Source organism: Chrysemys picta, chromosome 11, assembly GCF_011386835.1.
Source record: "Chrysemys picta bellii isolate R12L10 chromosome 11, ASM1138683v2, whole genome shotgun sequence".
Classification (NCBI taxonomy): domain Eukaryota; kingdom Metazoa; phylum Chordata; order Testudines; family Emydidae; genus Chrysemys; species Chrysemys picta.
This window is the reverse complement of record NC_088801.1, coordinates 59,694,408-59,718,014: the sequence shown is the minus strand read 5'-3', so window position 1 is coordinate 59,718,014 and position 23,607 is coordinate 59,694,408. Positions and strand designations below refer to the sequence as shown.

Genomic DNA, 23,607 nt, shown 5'->3' with positions numbered 1-23,607 from the left:
ATCAACTGAACTCAGAGAGGTGTTAAAATCTTTCTTCAGTTTCTATTTGTATTAAATATGTTGTTTAGAATGTGAAGGTATCTTAGGATCAAATATAAATAACAGAAAATCTTAACCTTCTATAAAAATATCCATCTTGCGGAGAAAAACGAAATGGTGAAAACAGGTTTCCTTCTCAAAGCTAATAGAAATCAGATTACCACTGTGAAAAATAAGTTTACTTCAGAGTTCACAGCAGAAATCCAGGCAGGAACATTTACTTGTTGCATAGAAATTGGAGGAAAACTACTTCTATTTAAAATTCAAGTATTTTTGTAACATTCAAATAAAAAATTTGCGGTTTCACTTTTGGGCTTCTCAAACTGCCTCTATGCTGATTTCCTCAAACTCACTAGAACAATCCTTTCAAACTAGGCCGTGGTACAGCAATGCCATGAATCAACCTTAGCTCAATATTTGGCAGGCCCTCAGAATCCTTTCTCTGTCCTATGTGGACAGGGACGTATCTGTGCTGTAGTCCTTGAGTGCCTGTTGGAAGATGATGGTGGGTAGTGGTCAGGTCTAGAATACCTGCTTGATTCACACTCCAGGAACTATAAATAACTTTCTTGGGCTTCACATGCTGAGAACTTGCCATCATTGTGAGTTTTCTCTCCAGGAAAAGATTCATCAGATCTTTCTTGAATATTTTCCAGTCGTTCTGTTCCAGAAAGCTTTGACACAGCTCATCGTCACTGAAAAGGATCAAAGACACTTGGTGGAAGCCTGGATCCATTTCAGTCAATGGTAAAACTCCCACTGATTTAATCAGAGCCAAAATTTCACCCTTGAATTCTAATTAAGTGAGAATGAGTTTGGGTAAATAATAGCCAACAAGCTTTTTTATTTTGTTGAGCACTAGTTCATGGGTACATGTCTCTCTCCAGACACATTAACTTCACTTACCTGGGATACTTCGGCTGTAATTTGTGTAAATTCATTATTGTTGTATGATCTGCTAATTCCTCAAACTTCTCCTTTTTCAACCGAATGACCTCAGCTCCCTGACTGACCAAAACCATGCTCCGATTATCTTGCTTATCTTCAGGTAGAAGATGCTGGCTTATCCCCTGAGGGGTAAACAAAACAATAAAGAGCTATCTGCACATCACCATGTACTCTGGATTGGTGTACCGGTACACACACACATCTGAATATGTTGTTTATGTTGAGTCGTACAGAATTTGACAGTAAACTTTAAAAAATATATATATCATTTAGGAGGTAGTTTGAGAATTTGTCATTTTAGAAATTCTTTACGGCTAAATAGTGATTTTTTTTCTAGATTTTGAAGGAGATTTTGCTACTGTATAAACATTGTTTAGAAGAGACACCCAAGCAAGGCCGGGAAGGTCTCAATTACCACATCCCTGCACCAACCTGGATACCAGAGGAAATTCATCTTGAGGAAGAGCAATTGGTGTTATCACTGGCTGCTCTCCCTCATGGTTTTTGTCAGAGGGGAAGCAGATGTAAGTTTCTGCTTGGACTCCATAGGATCTCCATCAGCAGAGAATTCCTAGGGGATAACCAAGGCAAGCAGTCCAGGTATGTCTCCTCCCTGGCTACCTTAATAAGTGGAACACAACAGCCCAGAGTTTGTGGTTATGCAGAAACTGTCCTCCATGAGGTCATCTGGCATCATAAGAACATAAGAACAGCCGTACTGGGTCAGACCAAAGGTCCATCTAGCCCAGTATACTGTCTACCAACAGTGGCCAATACCAGATGCCCCAGAGGGAGTGAACCTAACAGGTAATGATCAAGTGATCTCTCTCCTGCCATCCATCTCTACCCTCTGACAAACAGAGTCTAGGGACACCATTCCTTACCCATCCTGGCTAATAGCCATTAATGGACTTAACCTCCATGAATTTATCCAGTTCTCTTTTAAACGCTGTTATAGTCCTAGCCTTCACAACCTCCTCAGGTAAGGAGTTCCACAAGTTTACTGTGCGCTGTGTGAAGAAGAACTTCCTTTTATTTGTTTTAAATCTGCTGCCTATTAATTTCATTTGGTGACCCCTAGTTCTTGTATTATGGGAATAAGTAAATAACTTTTGCTTGTCTACTTTCTCCACATCACTCATAATTTTATATACCTCTATCATATCCCTCCTTAGTCTCCTCTTTTCCAAGCTGAAAAGTCCTAGCCTCTTTAATCTCTCCTCATATGGGACCCGTTCCAAACCCCTAATCATTTTAGTTGCCCTTCTCTGAACCTTTTCTAGTGCCAGTATATCTTTTTTGAGCTGAGGAGACCACATATGTACGCAGTATTCAAGATGTGGGCGTACCATCAATTTATATAAGGGCAATAATATATTCTCCGTCTTATTCTCTATCCCCTTTTTAATTATTCCTAACATCCTGTTTGCTTTTTTGACCGCCTCTGCACACTGCGTGGACATCTTCAGAGAACTATCCAGGATGACTCCAAGATCTTTTTCCTGATTTGTTGTAGCTAAATTAGCCCCCATCATATTGTTATTCTATGGGTTATTTTTTCCAATGTGCATTACTTTACATTTATCCACGTTAAATTTCATTTGCCATTTTGTTGCCCAATCACTTAGTTTTATGAGATCTTTTTGAAGTTCTTCACAGTCTGCTTTGGTCTTAACTATCTTGAGCAGTTTAGTATCATCTGCAAACTTTGCCACCTCACTTTTTACCCCTTTCTCCAGATCATTTATGAATAAGTTGAATAGGATTGGTCCTAGGACTGACCCTTGGGGAACATCACTAGTTACCCCTCTCCATTCTGAGAATTTACCATTAATTCCTACCCTTTGTTCCCTGTCTTTTAACCAGTTCTCAATCCATGAAAGAACCCGCCTTCCCTTTTATCCCATGACAACTTAATTTACGTAAGAGCCTTTGCTGAGGGACCTATGTCCACTGGATTCCCCCTTGTCCACATGTTTGTTGACCCCTTCAAAGAACTCTAATAGATTAGTAAGACATGATTTCCCTTTACAGAAACCATGTTGACTCTTGCCCAACAATTTATGTTCTTCTATGTGTCTGACAATTTTATTCTTTACTATTGTTTCGACTAATTTGCCCGGTACCGACGTTAGACTTACCGGTCTGTAATTGCCGGGATCACCTCTAGAGTCCTTTTTAAATATTGGCGTTACATTAGCTATCTTCCAGTTGTTGGGTACAGAAGCCGATTTAAAGGACAGGTTACAAACCCTAGTTAATAGTTCCGCAATTTCACATTTGAGTTCTTTCACAACGCTTGGGTGAATGCCATCTGGTCCCGGTGACTTGTTAATGTTAAGTTTATCAATTAATTCCAAGACCTCCTCTAGTGACACTTCAATCTGTGACAGTTCCTCAGATTTGTCACCTACAAAAGCCGGCTCAGGTTTGGGAATCTCCCTAACATCCTCAGCTATGAAGACTGAAGCAAAGAATTCATTTAGTTTCTCCGCAATGACTTTATCGTCTTTAAGCGCTCCTTTTGTATCTCGTTCATCGAGGGGCCCCACTGGTTGTTTAGCAGGCTTCCTGCTTCTGATGTACTTAAAAAACGTTTTGTTATTACCTTTTGAGTTTTTGGCTAGCCGTTCTTCAAACTCCTCTTTGGCTTTTCTTATTACATTTTTACACTTAATTTGGCAGTGTTTATGCTCCTTTCTATTTACCTCACTAGGATTTGACTTCCACTTTTTAAAGGAAGTTTTTTTTATCTTTCACTGCTTCTTTTACACGGTTGTTAAGCCACGGTGGCTTTTCTTTAGTTCTTTTACTGTGTTTCTTAATTTGGGGTATACATTTAAGTTGGGCCTCTATTATGGTGTCTTTAAAAAGCACCCATGCAGCTTTCAGGGATTTCATTTTAGTCACTGTACCTTTTAATTTCTGTTTAACTAACCCCCTCATTTTTGCATAGTTCCCCTTTTTGAAATTAAATGCCACAATGCTGGGCTGTTGAATTGTTCTTCCCACCACAGGGATGTTAAATGTTATTATATTATGGTCACTATTTCCAAGCGGTCCTGTTATAGTTACCTCTTGGACCAGCTCCTGCGCTCCACTCAGGACTAAATCTAGAGTTGCCTCTCCGCTTGTGGGTTCCCGTACCAGCTGCTCCAAGAAGCAGTCATTTAAAGTATCGAGAAATGTTGTTTCTGCATTTCGTCCTGAGGTGACATGTTCCCAGTCAATAATTGAAATCCCCCACTATTATTGATAGCTTCTCTAATTTCCCTTAGCATTTCATCATCACTATCACTGTCCTGGTCAGGTGGTCGATAATAGATCCCTAATGTTATATTCTTATTAGAGCATGAAATTACTATCCATAGAGATTCTATGGAACATGTGGATTCACTTAAGATTTTTACTTCATTTGATTCTACATTTTCTTTGAATGTAGTGCCACTCCTCCCCCTGCACGACCTGTTCTGTCCTTCCGATTTATTTTGTACCCCACAATGATTGTGTCCCATTGATTGTCCTCAGTCCACCAGGTTTCTGTGATACCTATTATATCAATATCCTCTTTTATCACAAGGCACTCTAGTTCACCCACCTTATTATTTAGACTTCTAGCATTTGTGTACAAGCACTTTAAAAACTTGTCACTGTTTATCTGTCTGCCCTTTTCTAATGTGTCCGATTCTTTATGTGAATGTTTCTCGTCTGATGTGGCCCTTTCATTATCCTCTTCCATCCTCTTATTCTGACTAGAACCTAGAGAATCTCTATCAATAGACTTTCCTCTAAGAGAAGTCTCTGTCCGATCCACATGGTCCTCTGCAGCAGTTGGCTTTCCCCCATCTCCTAGTTTAAAAACTGCTCTGCAACCTTTTTAATGTTAAGTGCCAGCAGTCTGGTTCCACTTTGGTTTAGGTGGAGCCCATCCTTCCTGTATAGGCTCCCCCTATCCTAAAAGTTTCCCCAGTTCCTAATGAATGTAAACCCCTCCTCTCTACACCATCGTCTCATCCACGCATTGAGACTCTGAAGCTCTGTCTGCCTACCTGGCCCTGCGCGTGGAACTGGGAGCATTTCTGAGAATGCCACCATAGAGGTCCTGGATTTCAGTCTCTTCCCTAGCAGCCTAAATTTGGCCTCCAGGATGTCATCCCTCACTCTGCACTAGAAGTATGAAGTAATATCACACCACTGATCATATGTCAGCTCTTATGTAAGGTAATAACCCCATGGCCTTAAGTTAACAGGAAACAGCTTCTACGACAGCCAGCCTTGGAAATGTTGAGGGTTTTCTGTGATCCAAAGACTTGGAAAGTACATATGATTCTTTGGGGCAATCTGTTCCCTTCAGCAGGGATAGAATTTCTCAAAGCATTCCATGCCGTCTCTTCCACAAAGAAGTCCTCTACTGCAGGACTGATTACTAAATATATGGACTGTGGGACATGAAGAGCTGATTTGCACTAGTTCTCTACTTCATAATATTTGGAGGAACAGGAATGTGTAGCCTTTCAGGGTTTGTGTGACTGTGAGGTCAGAAGAATTTTTGCTGCTAGATAAGACACAAACTTATAATAGCAACTTTCCCTTCTGGATGTACTCACCAGGAGTTCCCCTTTATGCACTTCATTGACCCTAGTGTAAATTGCTGTGGCAACAGCAGTGGGTATTTCTCCATGTGGTGTGAGAACAGTTAGCTTCTTCCGGAACAACCCTGATATTTCTTTCTGAACGACTTCTTTCTCATCATCACTGAAGTCATCATATCTACAAAAATGTTAACTTATTTTGAACCATCTTTTACAGGTATTTATTATGACACCACCTCAATCAGGGTAATTGTTTTTCACATCTAACAGACCAACAGGAATAGAATGTAAACAACTTTGTCATTTAATACATTCAAATGCATTAGCCTCTCCTCTGTCCACTGGGAGCTGCGGGCAGCCGTGCAAATGTAAACGAACTGTCTGGCGGCTCACCAGTGGATTACCCTGATGGGCCGCAGGTTGCCCACCACTGTTCTAGACTCTCTCCATGGGTGACCTCATTCACTCACATAGCTTTAACTGCTACCTCTATGCTGACGACACCCTAATCTATCTCCCTATCCCCAACTTTCTCCCTTCAGCACCGTCAGTGATCTCCACCTGTCTATAGACTCATAGACGTTAAGGCCTATATGATCCAATATGATCGTCTAGTCTGACCTCCTGCACAATGCAGGGCGCAGAATCTCACCCACCCACTCCCGCAACAAACCCCTAACCTATGTCTGAGCCATTGAAGTCCTCAAATCATGGTTTAAAGACTTCAAGGTGCAGAGAATCCTCCAGCAAGTGACCCGTGCCCCATGCTGCAGAGGAAAGCGAAAAAACCCAGGGCCTCTAACAATCTGCCCTGGAGGAAAATTCCTTCCCGACCCCAAATATGGCGATCAGCTAAACCCTGAGCATGTGGGCAAGACTCACCACCCAGACACCCAGGAAAGAATTTTCTGTAGTAACTCAGATCCCACCCTATCTAACATCCCATCACAGGCCATTGGGCATATTTACTGCTAATAGTCAAAGATAAATTAATTGCCAAAATTAGGCTATCCCATCATACCATCCCTTCCATAAACTTATCAGGGTTAGGGTGTCCTGGATGTCTCACCACCACATTCAACATCTATGAAAAGGAATTAGTTATTTGAAACCCATTCCCCCTTTTTTGTCATTACCACCATAACTACTATTCCTGTTTCCCTTTGCTCTGCATAGCCCATTCATATATAAATATGTCTCAAACTCTATATATAAATATGTCTCAAACTCTTTTTTTGTACCAGTCTTCTTACAATGAAATACACTGTAGTCATTATATAATAAGGAGGTGACATTTTTTTCTTTGTAAAAGCTGTTCTGTGCTTGCAACATTGGGCCTAATTTTCATCTCATTTTACATCAAAGTAATTTCATTCGCTTCAGTGGAATTGCTCCTATTTGCACCACCATAAGCAGAACTTATCGAAAAATTAAAATCTATGTTTGTGATAAATTTTGAAGTTCTCATTTTGAAGCGTTCAGAATTTAACCATCTCTTTTTTTAATTTCTCAAATTCTCCACAATATTTTTATCATAAACATTGATATTTTTGTTGCAGTAAATAAAAAAATTGCAATAATTTTGATAATGTTTTAGATTAACATTTCCAAAGTTTAAAAAGCACAAAAAATGCAAAAAAACAAGAAAAAAAACTGACAAATTTTTCTCACACAAAAAAAAATCGTTTTCGAAAAAGGCCTTTTTCCCCAAAAAATCTTTTCATTCAAGAACCTTTGGCCAGCACTAGCCATTAGTGAGATGAGAAGTGGGTCTCAGAAATACTTTGGGAAGTATAACAATTTATTTACTTAAAGTCCTGGTGTAGAAAGCAAGCCTGGGACTTCTACTGTTATTGCTCCAGATCAGTAATCTATGGGGGGACCCATAACTCATCCTACCTTCTACTGTCACCTCTGTCCTGTTTCTCCAGCTTTGTGTGTGCATTTTTATATTTCCCATTTAAAGCCAGGTATTGCCTTTCAAAAATTTCATCCTTCTGATGATTAACAGGTGGGACATACATCGATTTCAGATTACTCAGATCCTGCACAGGAAAGGACTTCCACATAAAATTATTGAATCTTTTTCTGCCTGTGATGCCTGCAAAGAAAGGAAATGAAAACTCCTTTATGACTAGTCAAAGCTAAGTTATTTAATTCTGTGAACTCCACCAGCATGGGTCCTTATACCTGCACGGAGTTCTGCTGAAGTTATTAGGACATGATGTGGGCACAACCGTCTGCATGGACAGCTCCCTTTGCAGGATTGAGACCTTGCATGCCATTTAATTATGAAATGGTGATAAGATCCTGCTCACCAATGAAGCTCCAGGACTAGAGGCCAACGAAACCAGGGTGAATTGTCAACTTCCCAGCAAAGGCACCGGTATGATTTAAAAAAAAAAATCTCTTTCCTAATAGAAATAAGATTTTCAAGAATGGGAGTTGAGAAAACAAGGCTTTAACCAATTGTATTGTGTGTCTTGGAGGTATGTGTAACCACAAGCACTGGCTTCCACATTTCCCCGGGGGTGCTCAACCTCCACCCTGCCCCAGGCCCCGCCCCCACTCCACTCCTTCCACCAATGCCCCATCCCCACCCCTTGCCACCCCCACTCCATCCCCATCCCAGCTCCACCCCCATCCTGCCTCTTCACACCCCGTTCTGGCCACTCCCCAAAGCACGCCCCACCCTTGCTCTCCCCTCCCCCCTCCAGTGCCTCTTGCATGCTGCTGAGCAGCTGATTGAGGTGGGCAGGAGGTGCTGGAAAGGGAGTGGGAGGAGCTGATCGGTGGGGCCGCCAGCGGGCGGGAGAGCTGAGAGGAAGAGAGAGAAACTGATCTTCGGGGCTGCTGAGCACCCACTATTTTTTTCCACGGGTCCTCCAGCACCTATGTCTGTAACCCTGAAAAGCATAGGATTAGGGCTAGGTTCTGTTTTGTGAGCATCTGTGATTCCCCCTTCTCTATCTCCCACTGCTAAGTTCTAACTTGGCCTGTGTTATACAGGAAGTCAGACTAGAATGATGGTCCCTTCTGTCTTTAAAATCTATTAAGTTATAACAAAAAATACAGATAAAGAATAACACAAAGTTATGAGTCATTAACTACAAAGCTATAGGCTGGTAACGCTGAAGTTTTCCAAATTATATATGTCTGGAAATCACTGTAACATACCAGTCTCCATAGAGTAATAAGGACTGGGTTTGGGAAAATCCATTTGCTGACTGATCCACTTGTGATAGGATGGGCAAGTGATGAGATCAACCAGACGTAAAACTTCACATTTCCCCTAATAAAACAGATGAGGAGAATAAAGTTAATACTGCAGCACTGGCTCTGACTTGCCATGTGGCTTTCGGCAAGCCATTTCCTAGTGCCTTGCTTTCCCCACTTGTAAAATGCAGATGTTATCTACCTTCTACAGCACTTGTAGATCTATGGGTGAAAAGTACTAAGAGTTAGGTATTATTATATTAGCCATGGACTACCATTCAGTAATAACACTTAACACTTGTGGAACTTTAGGTCTTCAAAGTGCTGTGCAAGCATTGATTATATAATCCTTACAATACCCTGAGGTAGATAGAGAAGTAAGCATTATTTTCATTTTACAAATGGAGAAACTGAGACACAGAAAAGCTATGTGGCCTTGGAAAAGTTACCTATGAATTCACTGACAGTGCCAGGATAAGAACTTTAGTTTCCGGCCCACACTGAGGCCTTGTCTACACTACGGGGGGAAGATTGATCTACTTTATGCAACTTCAGCTACGTGAATAACGTACCTGAAGTCCACATACTTAGGCCTGGTCTACACTACGACTTTAATTCGGATTTATCAGCTTTAATTCGAATTAACCCTGCAACCGTCCACACAACGACGCTATTTAATTCGATGTAAATGGCCCTTTAAATCGATTTCTGTACTCCACCCCGACGAGCGGAGTAGTGCCAAAATCGATTTTAGCAATTCGAATTAGGGTTAGTGTGGCCGCAATTCGATGGTATTGGCCTCCGGGAGCTATCCCACAGTGCATCATTGTGACCGCTCTGGACAGCAATCTGAACTCGGATGCACTGGCCAGGTAGACAGGAAAAGCCCCGCGAACATTTGAATTTCATTTCCTGTTTGCCCAGCGTGGAGAGCACAGGTGACCACAGATAGCTCATCAGCACAGGTAACCATGCAGGCTGATAATCGAAAAAGAGCACCAGCATGGACCGTGAGGGAGGTACTGGATCTGATCGCTGTATGGGGAGAGGATTCAGTGCTTGCAGAACTTCGTTCTAAAAGACGAAATGCAAAAACTTTTGAAAAAATCTCCAAGGGCATGATGGAGAGAGGCCACAATAGGGACTCTGAGCAGTGCCGCGTGAAAGTCAAGGAGCTCAGACAAGCCTATCAAAAAACAAAGGAGGCAAACGGCCGCTCCGGGTCAGAGCCGCGGACATGCCGCTTCTACGCCGAGCTGCATGCAATTCTAGGGGGGGCTGCCACCACTACCCCACCTGTGTTCGTGGATTCTGGGTCGGGGATAGTCTCATCAGCGACGCCTGAGGATTCTGCCGATGGGGGAGAGGAGGAGGATGAGGATGAGGATGAGCTTGCAGAGAGCACACAGCACTCCATTCTCCCCAACAGCCAGGATCTTTTTATCACCCTGACTGAAGTACCCTCCCAAGCCTCCCAAGCCAGTACCCAAGACTCTGACCCCATGGAAGGGACCTCAGGTGAGTTTACCTTTTAAAATATAAAACTTGTTTTGAAAGCAAACGTTTTTTAATGATTACTTAAAACTTGTTTTAAAAGCAAACGGTTTTTAATGATTACTTTGCCTGACTTTGCATTCGCGGTCAGTTCAGCTACTGGAAAAGTCTGTAGCTACTGGAAAAGTCTGTTAACGTGTCTGGGGATGGAGCGGAAATCCTCCAGGGACATCTCCATGAAGCTCTCCTGGAGGTACCCCGAAAGCCTTGCCAGAAGGTTTCTGGGCAGTGCATCCTTATTCCCTCCTCCATGGTAGGACACTTGACCACGCCATGCTTGCAGCAAGTAATCTGGTATCATTGCCTGACAAAGCCTGGCAGCGTATGGTCCCGGTGTTTGCTGGCATTCAAGCAACATCCGTTCTTTATCTTGTTGTGTAATCCTCAGGAGAGTGATATCACTCCTGGTAACCTGGTTGAAATACGGGAACTTAATTAAGGGGACAGAGGTGGCCGTTCCTACTGGGCTGTTTGCCTGTGGCGGAAAATAAATCCTTCCCTGCAGTTAGCCAAGCGCAGATGGGAAATTGGCCCTGAGTTTTTCACGTTTGGCTAGCAGGGATCTTCCCTGTTACCAGCCACGCGGTGGGGGGAGGGGTACCGTGATCATCCCAGAGAATTCATGGCGGGAGGGGGGCGGCGGCGGGGGGGGGGGGGTTAGTTTGGTGCCTGCAGGGATCTTCCCTGATACCAGCCACACAGTGGGGGGGAGGGGTACAGTGATCATCCCAGAGAATTCATGGCGAGAGGGGGGGTGGTTAGTTTGTTTTCTGCTGCTGCTGCTGAATGTTAACAGAAAAACCGCAGCACTCTACTTGCCTGAAGGGGCCCAGACAAGCCCCCCCACACTGCCCCCCCCCCAACTGGCTGAGATTGGCCAGGCTTCTGCAGCACTCTACAAACTATGCTTGGTATGTGGGAAAGGAGGGCGCAGAAGCTTACCATGGCCGCATGCAAGCCGAATTCTGTTGCCCAGACCTGTGATCTCTAGCAGCAAAGCCACAAGCACTCAGCATTAAGAGGCAAAATGCGACCTTGCACAGAAATCACATGTGCTATGTAATGTGAACAGTGTTGGTCACCGTGAAAGAGTATAAGCATTGTTCTGCAAAATGTAGCTTTTAAAACAATTCTTTCTTTTTTCCCCTCCCTACAGCAGCTGCAAATTCCTCAAGCCTCCCTCCTCCATCCCGAAGGTTATCACAGATAAGGCGTCGTAAGAAGAGAACGCGAGACGAGATGTTTTTGGAAATTATGGAATCCAGCCGCAGTGACAGAGCTCATCTGAATGAGTGGAAGGAAACAGTTTCAAAGTATAGGAAAGAAGTCAGTGAACGTGAGGACAGGAGGGACCAACGTGAGGAGAGGAGGAACCAACGTGAGGAGAGGAGAGACGCTCGAGATGAGAGGTGGCGGCAGGAAGACCAGAGGATGAAGGATGCAACGCTGGGGCTGCTCCGGCGTCTGGTGGAGGTTCAGGAATGGCTGCTGGAAAACAGACTGCCGCTTCAGCCCCTGTTCCACCCTCCCCCCTCCCCATGTTCCGTATCCTCCTCACCCAGACGTGTAAGAACGCGGGGGGGGGAGGCTCCGTACACCTTCCCATTCCACCCCAGTAGACAGCCCAAGCAAAAGGCTGTCATTTTTTTAACCTTTTCTTTGTGGCTTTTTCCTTCCCAGCAATCCTCCTCCCAAATACCAACCGGGTTCCCTCCCTCTTTTTCTAATCTATTAATAAAAAATAAATGATTTTTAAACGATAGTGACTTTATTTGGTTTGAAAGCAAGCTGGGGGAAGGGGGAGGGTGGGTTCCTTACAGAAAATCAGTCAATAAAGGGGGCGGGTTTTCATGAAGGAGAAACAAACAGATATTTCACACTGTAGCCTGGCCAGCCATGAAACTGGTTTTTAAAGCTTCTCTGATGCACAGCGCTTCATGGTGTGCTCTTCTAATCGCCCTGGTGTCTGGCTGCGCGTAATCAGCAGCCAGGCGATTTGCCTCAGCCTCCCACCCCGCCATAAAGGTCTCCCCCTTACTTTCACAGAGATTGTGGAGCACACAGCAAGCAGAAATAACAATGGGGAGATTTATTTGGCTGAGGTCAGAGCGAGTCAATAATGATCTCCAGCGACCTTTTAAACGGCCAAATACACATTCTACCACCATTCTGCACTTGCTCAGCCTGTAGTTAAACAGCTCCTGATTCCTGTCCAGGCTGCCTGTGTATGGCTTCATAAGCCATGGCATTAAGGGGTAGGCTGGGTCCCCAAGAATAACTATGGGCATTTCAACATCCCCAACGGTTATTTTCTGGTCCGGAAAGTAAGTCCCTTGCTGCAGCCCTTTAAACAGAGTAGTGTTCCTGAAGACGCGAGCGTCATGAACCCTTCCCGCCCAGCCCGCGTTGATGTTGGTGAAACGTCCCTTGTGATCCACAAGTGCTTGCAGCACCATTGAAAAGTACCCCTTGCGGTTTATGTACTCGGTGGCTTGGTGCTCCGGTGCCAAGATAGGGATATGGGTTCCGTCTATCGCCCCACCACAGTTAGGGAATCCCATTGCAGCAAAACCATCCACTATAGCCTGCACATTTCCCAGAGTCACAAACTTTCGTAGCAGCACCTGAGTGATTGCTTTGGCTACTTGCATCACAGCAGCCCCCACCGTAGATTTGCCCACTCCAAATTGATTCCCGACTGACCGGTAGCTGTCTGGCGTTGCAAGCTTCCACAGGGCTATCGCCACGCGCTTCTCAACTGTGAGGGCTGCTCTCATCTTGGTATTCTGGCATTTCAGGGCAGGGGACAGCAAGTCACAAAGTTCCATGAAAGTGCCCTTACGCATGCGAAAGTTCCGCAGCCACTGGGAATCGTCCCAGACCTGCAACACTATGCGGTCCCACCAGTCTGTGCTTGTTTCCCTTGCCCAGAATCGGCGTTCCATGGATAGAATCTGCCCCATTAACAACATGATCTCCAAAGCACCGGGGCCCGTGGTTTCTGTATCCGTGTCCGTGTCCATGTCCTCATCATGCTTGTCGCTGCGCTGCCGCCGCCGCTGCCTCCTCGCCTCGTTTTTCTGGTCCTGGCTGAGCATAAACTCCACGAGAACGCGCGAGGTGTTTACAATATTCATGACTGCTGTCTTGAGCTCAGCGGGCTCCATGCTTGCCGTGGTATGGAGTCTGCAGTGTTCACCCACCCAGGAAAAAAGGCGCGAAAATGGTTGTCTGCCGTCCGTTGCTTTCATGCAGGGAGGGAGGGAGGGAGGAGGTGAGGCTGTACCCAGAACCACCTGCGACGATGTTTTTTGTCCCATCAGGCACTGGGATCTTAACCCACAATCCCAATGGGCGCGGGAGACTGCGGGAACTATGGGATAGCTATGGAATTGCTACCCACAGTGCAACGGTGCAGAAATCGACGCTAGCCCCGGTACTTGGACGCACACCACCGAATTAATGTGCTTAGTGTGGCCGCATTCATTTCGACTTTATACAACCTGTTTTTCAAATCCGAATTATCTAAATTCGGATTAATCCCGTAGTGTAGACATACCCTATGATCTACTTACTGTGGGATCCACACTACGCGATGTTGACTGGAGACGTTCTCCCGTCGATTCCCCTTGCACTTCTCGTTCAGGTGGAGTACAGGAATCGACATGAGAGTGAGCTGCAATCGATTTAGCAGGTCTTCAACAGATCCACTAAATCAACCGCCGATGCATCAATTGCCACATATTGAACCCCCAGTAAGTGTAGATAACACCTCAGTCCATCAGACAACAATGCTTCTCAGAAGTACTCAATAATCCCATCTCTGGAGAGGTGTCTTTTTCCTACACAAATTATTGTACTGTCCATACTGTAAATTATCTTGGATATAGCAAACAAATCTGCTCTAAGCAAATTAGGAACAATCCTACAACCTCTAAATCAAACGAGCAGTTCCACTGAGGACAGCAGGACTACTTGTGTAAGCAGAGAACACTTGCTGTCAGAAGGGTCTTATAACTGGGAATCTTTCCATCTACTTCAATGGGCTTTAAATAAGACCTTTATAATACAGCTGTTCAGCAGTAATTCATTGAATTAGGGCAATCCGGCCTTTGGGGCTTGGAATGTCCTTCCAAATTCTTTTTGTATAATTTTTTGTTGCCAAGTGACAATATATTTACACTGAAAATAAAACAATCATTCAAACCACATCATCTCAAAATGGTTAGTGCATATAAATGCTAAAAATACACCAATTATTGTCTTTTATTCTGGATTTGAGCAAAACATCTACCGCTGTATCATTTTGTTCTGCATAATGTTATTGGCATCATTAAGTGGGTGTTATCAAGCAAGTGTGCCATTGTTATTAAATATTTCAGAGAGTCCAAAAGTATGCTAGATACCACTCAGGAACAATTAAAAAAACAATCCCTGCCCCAACAATCTTATAATGTATATTCAGACATGACTCAATAAATGAGGATCAAAAAGTGACAAAAAGGAAGAAGAGGTAAATAGGAAAAAATAAGGGTTATAATAAATGGATGACATTGCAACTCAGTATCTCTGTGGATTTTAAACTCACTTTCCATGGGCAACTTGGCAGAAAGTATTTGAATTTCATTAACATTCCACAAACCTGTTACTATATATACAGTTTCATATGTAGTACTATCTGTGTAAAAGCCAGTGTAACCCATCAGGAAATATGGATGATCATTGCAGTATTACACCTGAAAATGTGCAGGGTACTTTTTGCATGACTGTAAGTAATTTTAGTACCTGTTCCCTTAAGAAACTATGGTGCCATCCCTTTAAATTAAATTTGTTTTTGTCTGCCTACCTATCTCAGGCATTTCTGTTGCAGCCAATTTTCTGTTACCAAGGTAATGACATCTATATTTACTCCTGGGGGAATTCTGCACCACTGTGCATGTGCAGAATTCACATCCCCTGCAGATTTTTCTTCTCTCCAAAGAATACATTCTGCTGGAGAGGTGCTGCAATTACATCTTTCACCCACCAGGGGATACTGTGGCACAAGAAGAGAAGGCAGACAGCTCAGATAGTCACAGATATATGTGGTTTATGGGGGAGGGACAGATAGAACCAGGCACATGGGACTGCTGGGAGGGGGTGTCACATAGACTAGGGTTCAGAAAGGCTAGTAGGGGGGACAGACTGGAGTGGGGGCCGAATGGGAGTGGGGTTGCTGAGCCAATTGGGGATGGCTGAGTGCGGGTGCAGGGATATGGGAACAGGGGAGGGGTGGGCTGAGTGGGAGTGCAGGGCCACATGAGGACAGGAGGTGGCTGAGTGAAGGTGCAGGGACACATGGGGACATAGACAGCTGTGCCTGACTGAATGGGAGAGACTGGGGTCTGCATGGGGGAAAACACCACAACACTCTAACAATCCCCCCCCCACTGCCCTTCCCCCCAAAACAAACAAACCCTGTTCCATACTTCTCCCCCACACACCCAACAACTCTCCAGGTTCACTCCCTGGCTTCTTACCAGCAATTAATTCCAAATCCCTCAGCTCCTCCATTACCCTGACTCCGCCAAGCCTTTGCACTGCTTCTGAGGGGTGCAGGAAATACGGTTCTGTGATGTAGTTTAAATGAATTATTACTCAGAATTCTGCATTAATATGCCTAGTAAGGAATCTATTTGTCAAAAAACATTTCCTGAATTTTTGTTGTTGTCTGTATTGTTACAGACATACTTGCTGACAGGTATTTTGAAATAAATTACCCAAATAATTGAAACTGGCATGATTATATTGTGTTGTTTTGACAAATAAAATATGCAGAATTTTAAAATATTGTGCACAGAATTTTTAATTGTGAGAGTCAGATTTTTTAATTTTTGGTGCAGAACGCCCCCAGAAGTATATACTAGTGCAAACAAGTGCTCCCATCGAGGCAACAGAAATGAATCCATTCCAAAGTGAAGGAACAAGAACAGGGAGAGGTAAGGCATTCACAGCAAAAGAGTTTTCTTTCCCCCTAGCATGTTTTGATAACTACCATTAATAAATATTTATTTAGCACTGAAAATGAACTAGGTGCTTTACAAAACTTAGAGGGGTCTTAGGGTATATTTATACTGCAAATAGACATCCGCAGCTGGCCCGTGCCAGCTGGCAGGGGCTTGAGCTAAGGGGCTGTTTAATTGCAGTGTAGATGTTTGGGATGCAGCCTGAGCTCAAGGACCCTCGCACCTTGCAGGGTCTTAGAGCCTGGGCATCTAGCCTGAGCCCAAACATCTACACCGCAATTAAACAGATCCTTAGCCCAAGCCCTGTGAAGCCAACTCAGCTGGCACGGGCTAGCGGTGGGATTTTAATTGCAGTGTAGACATACCCTATTTCCTTCTGTGAAGAGTTTGTTGTTGACAGGTCAGATTCTGAGAGCCTTATTCACGTTGAGTAGTAACATACTCTGCACAGAATCAGTGGGATTTCTGGTGAAGTAAGATACCACACAGTGTGAGCAAAGATGTCAGAATCTGGCCCTACGTAAAGACATGACACCATTAGCAGGGGAAAAAAATCACCAAGGGGATGTATCTGGACAAGTGCTTCATTCCCCACTTTCACCTGTAATGGCCTCTGGTCACTGTTTTAGTCTGCTGGCCCAAGATGAACAGTATTGGGATGGATGGATGGATCATACCTGAGTAATGAATATTATGCTGGCTGACTCCATGATGTCCCGGACTACCACTTGTCCATAGTGAAATTTCTCTGCTTTGCAGTAATTAGCTATTTTCTCTACTGAGTAATCAGGCCATGTTGCAAAGAGATCTAGACCTCTGAAAAGGAAATAATACAGACATCTTTTCATATGACCACTTCATTCCAACTAGAGGACTCAAGGAAAAACTTATTTCACTGAGGAAACTGTGATCTTTTTAGAGTTCAAACTAATGGGAGGAAGGTGCTTTTTCTGGATTAGGTCCTGATTCTGCAAGTTACACCATGCAGGCAGGCCCCTGCGCATCCAGGGAGCCCCAGTAACTTGCCTTAGATTATTTATAGAGTGGATATAAAAAACAGGATTATGTTTTTTTAATGGAATAAAAGCACAAACATCCTTATGTTCATGAACTTCAGCAGACTTTAGTGCTCTATGCATTCATTACAATGCAAAAATGGTTTTCTCCCTCCCATTTCTTTCAAGGTATAATGAAAACTGTACACATCACAATATTCCTTCAGTACAACTGTATATAAGACTCTGTACACCTCCACCCCGATATAATGCAACCCGATATAACATGAATTCGGATATAACGCGGTAAAGCAGTGCTCCGGAGGGGCGGGGCTGCGCACTCCGGTGGATCAAAGCACGTTCGATATAATGTGGTTTCACCTATAACGCCGTAAATTTTTTTGGCTCCCGAGGACAGCGTTATATTGAGGTAGAGGTGTACTACATGAGATCAAGCTGTAGAACTGTAACAGTCATGAAGAAAAAGCATCCATTAACCTACGTCCCTCTAGAACAGGGGCGGGCAAATTTTTTGGCCTGAGGGCCACATCAGGTTTCCGAAATTGTATGGCGGGCTGGTTAGGGGAGGCTGTGCCTCCCCAAACAGCCAGGCGTGGCCCAGCCCGCACCCTCTATCCGACCCCCCCCTGCTTCTCGCCCCCTGATGGCCCCCCGGAACTCCTGCCCTATCCAACCCCGCCCCCCCGTTCCCTGTCCCATGACGCCCACCCCGGGACCCCTGCCCCATCCACCCCCCCTGCGCCCTGTCCCCTGACCACTGCTGGACCCCCCACCCCTGACTGCCCCATCCAACCCCTCCTCTCATTCCTGACTGCTCCCCCGGGATCTCTGCCCCATCCAACCATTCCTTCTCCCTGACTGTCCCCCCGCCGCCCCATCCAACCACCCCTTCTCCCTGACCACCCCGGAACCTCTGCCCCTGACTGCCCCCCCACCGCCCCATCCAACCCCCCCCTTCCTGACTGCCCCCAAGAACTCCTGACCCCATTCAACCCCCCTGTTCCCTGCCCTCTGACCGCCCTGCCCCCTACCCACACCCCCGCCTCCTGACCACCACCCCGAACTCCCCAGCCCTCTATCCAACCCCCCCGGTCCCTGCCCCCTTACTTCACTGCCTGGCGCACCGGTGGCTGGCGGTGCTACAGCTGCGCCGCCCAGAGCTCCAGGACAGGCAGCTGTGCCGCCCGGCTGGAGCCAGCCATGCCTCCGCGCAGCACAGAGCACAGGGTCAGGCTGCATCTCTGCAACTGCACTGCCTGGCAAGAGCTCGCAGCCCCGCCGCCCAGAGCATTGTGCCAGTGGCGCAGTGAGCTGAGGCTGCGGGGAGGGGAAACAGCAGGGGAGGGGCCGGGGGCGAACCTCCCAGGCCAGGACCTCAGGGGCCGGGCAGGAGAGTTCCGCAGGCCGGATGTGGCCCACCTCTGCTCTAGAATGACTTCTACTTCATTTCCAGTAACATCTTCAGTGAAGGCAGGAAAATCTTGCACACAACAGAGGTTACTACACTGTTTGGGCACTTGTTGGTAGAATTAGAATTGCTCATACTGTACTTGAATAGCCAAACAATTCAGCAAGTAAAAATTAAGTGGCAGAGGCAGGAGTGAGTGATCTCAGTGGAAGAAATTACTTGAAGAAGCTGAAACGATACTGAAATTCTTTCTGAAGCTCCTCATCTAATTTATTAGCAAAAAAGTCCTCTTTATCCACTACCAATAGTTCTGTTTCCTCCATACAGACAACTGTAGCAATTCTCCGCCTGTCCTTTAAAAGAGCAACTTCCTATATACAGAGAAAAAGGAAAAACGGAGTTATGGCTGGGAGTTCATTCTCCAACTTTATACGCCAAATATTGACCTTGTTGGGAGACTTTATATAGTCATCTAACCTAGCACCCTGTCACCAACAGTGACCAATACCAGATCCTTCAGAGGAAACCCTGTAGAAGGTGGTTATGGGATAGCCTGCTCCCAGGGAAAGTTTCCTCCTATTCCCCAATAGTTATCTTAGCATAAGTGCTGAAGCATGAGGGTTTATCTGCCTTCCAAAACTCTTGATTATTTATTTTACTGTTTAGTAAGCATACAGCTCCCCTCCCACGCTAAGACTAACAGAAGTTTTACTATAAACACCACTCACTCCAAATCCAGCACCTTTCCGAAGCAAAGTTGGATCTGGGTCCGTAAAGGCACTGCTCCCATCCTCATCTTCAGTAATGGCAACAGTACCAAAGTAGATGAAGTAGAAACTGTTGCCACAGTGCCCCTTCTTTATGATGACTCTCCTGCGTCCAAACCTAGAACACAGGAACACCAATTCTATTTCCACCTAGCAGAAAAACAGGCCTGCACTGGGACTTCTCCTGGTCAGACTTCCTCCCCACCATCACTAATCTTTTAGGGAGTTTCGATCCACTTGGCAGCTAGGGTCTCTCTCTGTAATGAGCTGGAATGAACTGGAATCTCTAGAACTGTAGGAAACTTCAGAGCACTCTATTTTCTAACTCAGAGTGATTTTATCTGGCAGATATCTGCTGACATCTGTTTTATTTATATGAGAGATATAAGAAGTCAGGAACATATGTACTTGAACTGGTCAAAGAAGGTTCTTGGTATTTTCCTCTGCAACTTGAGTTCAGTTCCTGTTCCCTGTCAATCACTTCTCAGGGCCAGCCTTGCAGAAGAGTTGTGCCCATCTTCTAGGAAGGAGTGCCTCAGCGTACTCTACAGTAATTACCATCAATGAAGGAGCTGCAAAAAAAGTCCAATCCAGACCTCCATTGGTGAGAAGGCTGGTGGCTGAGATGTTAAGCCCTGTAGAGGAGCGGATATTGAAGTGGGAAAAGTGAAGGGATTTCTAGAATTATGAGAGAAGTGGAGCCCAACCCCTTCCACTGCCACAGCCCTCATGGAAACATATATAATTAAATCTTTTATCATGCAATCAAGCAATGAACTAAAACCACCATAATGTATGTAACTAGGGGGCACACTGTGAGGGAACTCATCACTTAACAATGAAACCCTGAGTACTCTATGGAAGAATTCATTATATAGAGGAAACTTCTCTGTTCTTCCAGATGGGAGAAAAGAGTGCTGGCCAAAAGAGGGAGAAATAGCAAATGAAACTAGAGGTGAAAAACATTAGACTGATATTTTCTAAAGGCACTGCAGTGAGATGCAGGAATCACTGGGGCAAATTTGATGGGCTGTGTTATGTTGGAGGACAGAGTAGATGATCATAATGGTCCCTTCTGGCCTTAAATTCCATGAAATCTGTAAGGCCATCAAAACACTGTAAACACTCAACATCATCATCCGGGAATAAAACATGTGGAGTCCCACTTCACTGATCAGCACTTGTGGTGAAAGCAGGCCCTGGCTCCAAAGCCCTATCTAGCTAGGGGGGTGGTCAGGAAGAAGATGATGGCTTTCTCTAACCCCATAGAGCCCTGACTGGCCCCTTATTCCTGTTGTCAACTCTCCCCCAACTGGAGGAGTCGGGGGATGCCACCCAAGAAGGGACTGCGTGAGCTGCAGGAGAGGGCACATGCTGCACTGCAGGAATCCAGGAAGCCCAAAGGGAGCTGAAGCTCAGGATTAGGCCCAAGGAGCAGCCTGAGTGCGTGATCCCTATGAGCCTGCACCACATATAAGAATCAGCCACTGCCCAATAGGAAGAGGGTGCCTTAATCTAGGACTGAGGATGAAGGGGTCATTGAGAATCTTTGTGACTGAGACAGAGCTCCTTTTAGGCCTCTTGGACTAACAGCTTTTTGCAATGACACTGGGGCTTTCTACATGCTACTAAAGACATTGGGATAGATCTGTGCGTTGGAGTGATTCCTCGGTGAATTCCTGCCTCCTCAAAGTCTGGAAAAACCTAGCAGAGAGGGGAGCCTCCACCACAATACACACCAAGGGCCATATTCAGAGGTAGGTGTGCACAGGAAGAGAGGCAGGCAAGCAGGGCTCACACACTCAAAGGTAACGTCCCACATGGAGTTCACATTTGGCTCCAGAGCCATGGGGAATGATTTCCAACATGAAGGTCATGGTACATAGTTAACACATTTTAGTGTGCACTCCCTGACCTTGACATCCCATGCTTTGTGGAGATCACAGTCTCCTACTCCTGGCAGGAATAAATTCAGGCGGGAGAGGGAGTTCTACGTAGGAACACCATTAATGCTGCTTCTGTTTTTGCAGCATTAATGTACCCCCTTTAATACCATACACGTGAATGCAACCCTCTAAGAGAAAGGCAAGAAGGACCAAAGAGCAAGAAGTGGGAGACAGATAAAATTTAAACCTGAAAAGTTTCTAACATGACATTTTTGGTTGAAATCTCAAAGTTCCCTAGGGGATTTGGATGCCCAATTCCTACTAATATTTTTGAGAATCGAATGTCCAAATTCTTTGATCAGGTTTGAAAAATCTCTAGAGTGTGAGAGACAGATCAGTATGTCACTGACTACACAGAGTAAATTAGATAAAGACAGCAAAAACACAAAGTCATCATTCAGGCTAATGTACATTCAATAGACACACCATAGACTGAAGATAAATGAAGAGTTATCCACGTAATTGTTCTAATTTTTGGCTAAAAGGTATCATTTGGAAGCTTGAAATATGTACAATTCTAAAAACAGCTTTAAAGAAATATTACACCTCCCCACAAGGACGTTTACCGTTCAAAGCGAATCACTTTAGCCAGAAGCAGCTGCAGATTTAGGCTGTATTTTTGGTAGCTTTCCACAAACTGCAACCAGCTTCGTAACAGCTTTATTTCCTTCTCAGTTCTCCACTCTGGTTTCTTCTTGGTTATCTGGATTGCCCTGAGAGGAAAGTGATCCTGGCAAAACGTCACACACTCATTCAATTAAGGAGTCTCAAATGAAAAAAAAAAAAAAGACAAAAAGAATCTGCGCTCCAGAAGACTGAACCATGTCATCTTCCAGAGACGTAATAGAACTAGTCCCAAATTGTCTGTTTTCCATTTCACTTGAAACTCAGCCATCAGTGTCCAGAAACCAATTTATATGGTCCACTGCAAAGCCCAAGCACAGACAAGGAAAACAACTTACAATTTACAGTGGTTGAGCTATTCCTGCCCATACTGCCCTTGGCTAAACAAAGTCTGCGCAGGCACAATACTTTCTGAAGAATGTTTTTGATTCAATTGCTAGTGTTTATGTCGCACTCTTAAATTCTATATATCTGTAAATGTTGTGAAATGGTTTCTTTGGAAGTATTCAGAAGGACATGTCAAATGACAAACAAGGTTTAATAGATGGACAATTGACATGTCCTTGCATGACAGGAGTGAGTTCCCCATTGTGTTTGCTGGAACTCACAAATTCCTGCTCCTCTCGCATGGGGACCCTTAACATATTTCAGTGTCTTGCACTGTAGATGAAAGGAGACCTTGCTGTAAAAAACAAGAGAAAGTGCATTCAGACCTTTCTGATCTTGAACTCATTGTGGTCGAAGGACAGTTTGGTATATTTCTTGTCCTGAATAAAAGAGGGGTGATGAAAAGGGAGAGGCATTGATTGCATTAGAAATATCACAGAGCTAGTGAAATACACAAACATTTCAGTGACAAGGCAAGCTTCTGAAAAACTATTGTACAAACATATTTTAATTTAGTTCACCTCTTCGATAAAAAAAAACAACACACTGGAACGGATTTAAAATAAAAGCCCATCAGATTTACTGAGAAAAACAATATATTTAAATTAAAATATACATAGTGGGCAATGCAGAATCAGGAGGATTCTAGAACTGGTTCCTAGAACTGAGCCTTTTCTGTGATGGCAATTGGTCAGGCTTTGATGTAAATGCTCACAGCAGCCTGGATAACTGCCACATTTGAACAGAACACAGAGAAATCATTATAAAAAAGGAAGAGGATGATTTTATTCTATGTTGTAAAATCCCTTACTTCTTCCATACCAAAGGTCAGGGATTCCTGGGCAGTCATATCAATGAACTGAAATCCCCTGAACCCCATCAGTCCCTTCCGGAATATCCTGCACACCCTGTTCATGATCACGATATCCAAAGCAAGTCTGTAGAAAGTCTTAAAAGAACAAGCACAGGAAATCATTAAGTCCAAATTAAAGTATAAGCATTTGTATTTATAATGGGAGGCACCATGGTCTAGGTGATAGACTGGGCATTAGTAGACCTGGGCTCTGTCACTGCCCCATTTTGTAACCTTAGGCAAGTCACTTCA

At 44.5% G+C, this 23,607-nt stretch overlaps 1 protein-coding gene across 1 annotated transcript; it reads right to left on the bottom strand.

Moving 5' to 3' along the window:
- Positions 1-259: 259 nt before the first annotated feature.
- Positions 260-23,607, bottom strand: CNBD2 (cyclic nucleotide binding domain containing 2). The gene is made up of 11 exons (XM_065561267.1): positions 23,296-23,607; positions 22,829-22,882; positions 22,058-22,248; positions 19,507-19,663; positions 18,998-19,149; positions 17,032-17,170; positions 8,757-8,871; positions 7,479-7,680; positions 5,595-5,757; positions 946-1,109; positions 260-734 (listed from the first exon to the last, which is right to left on the bottom strand). The coding sequence occupies exons 1-11, from the start codon at positions 23,476-23,478 to the stop codon at positions 392-394; spliced, it is 1,863 nt and encodes a 620-aa protein (XP_065417339.1). The 5' UTR covers positions 23,479-23,607; the 3' UTR covers positions 260-391.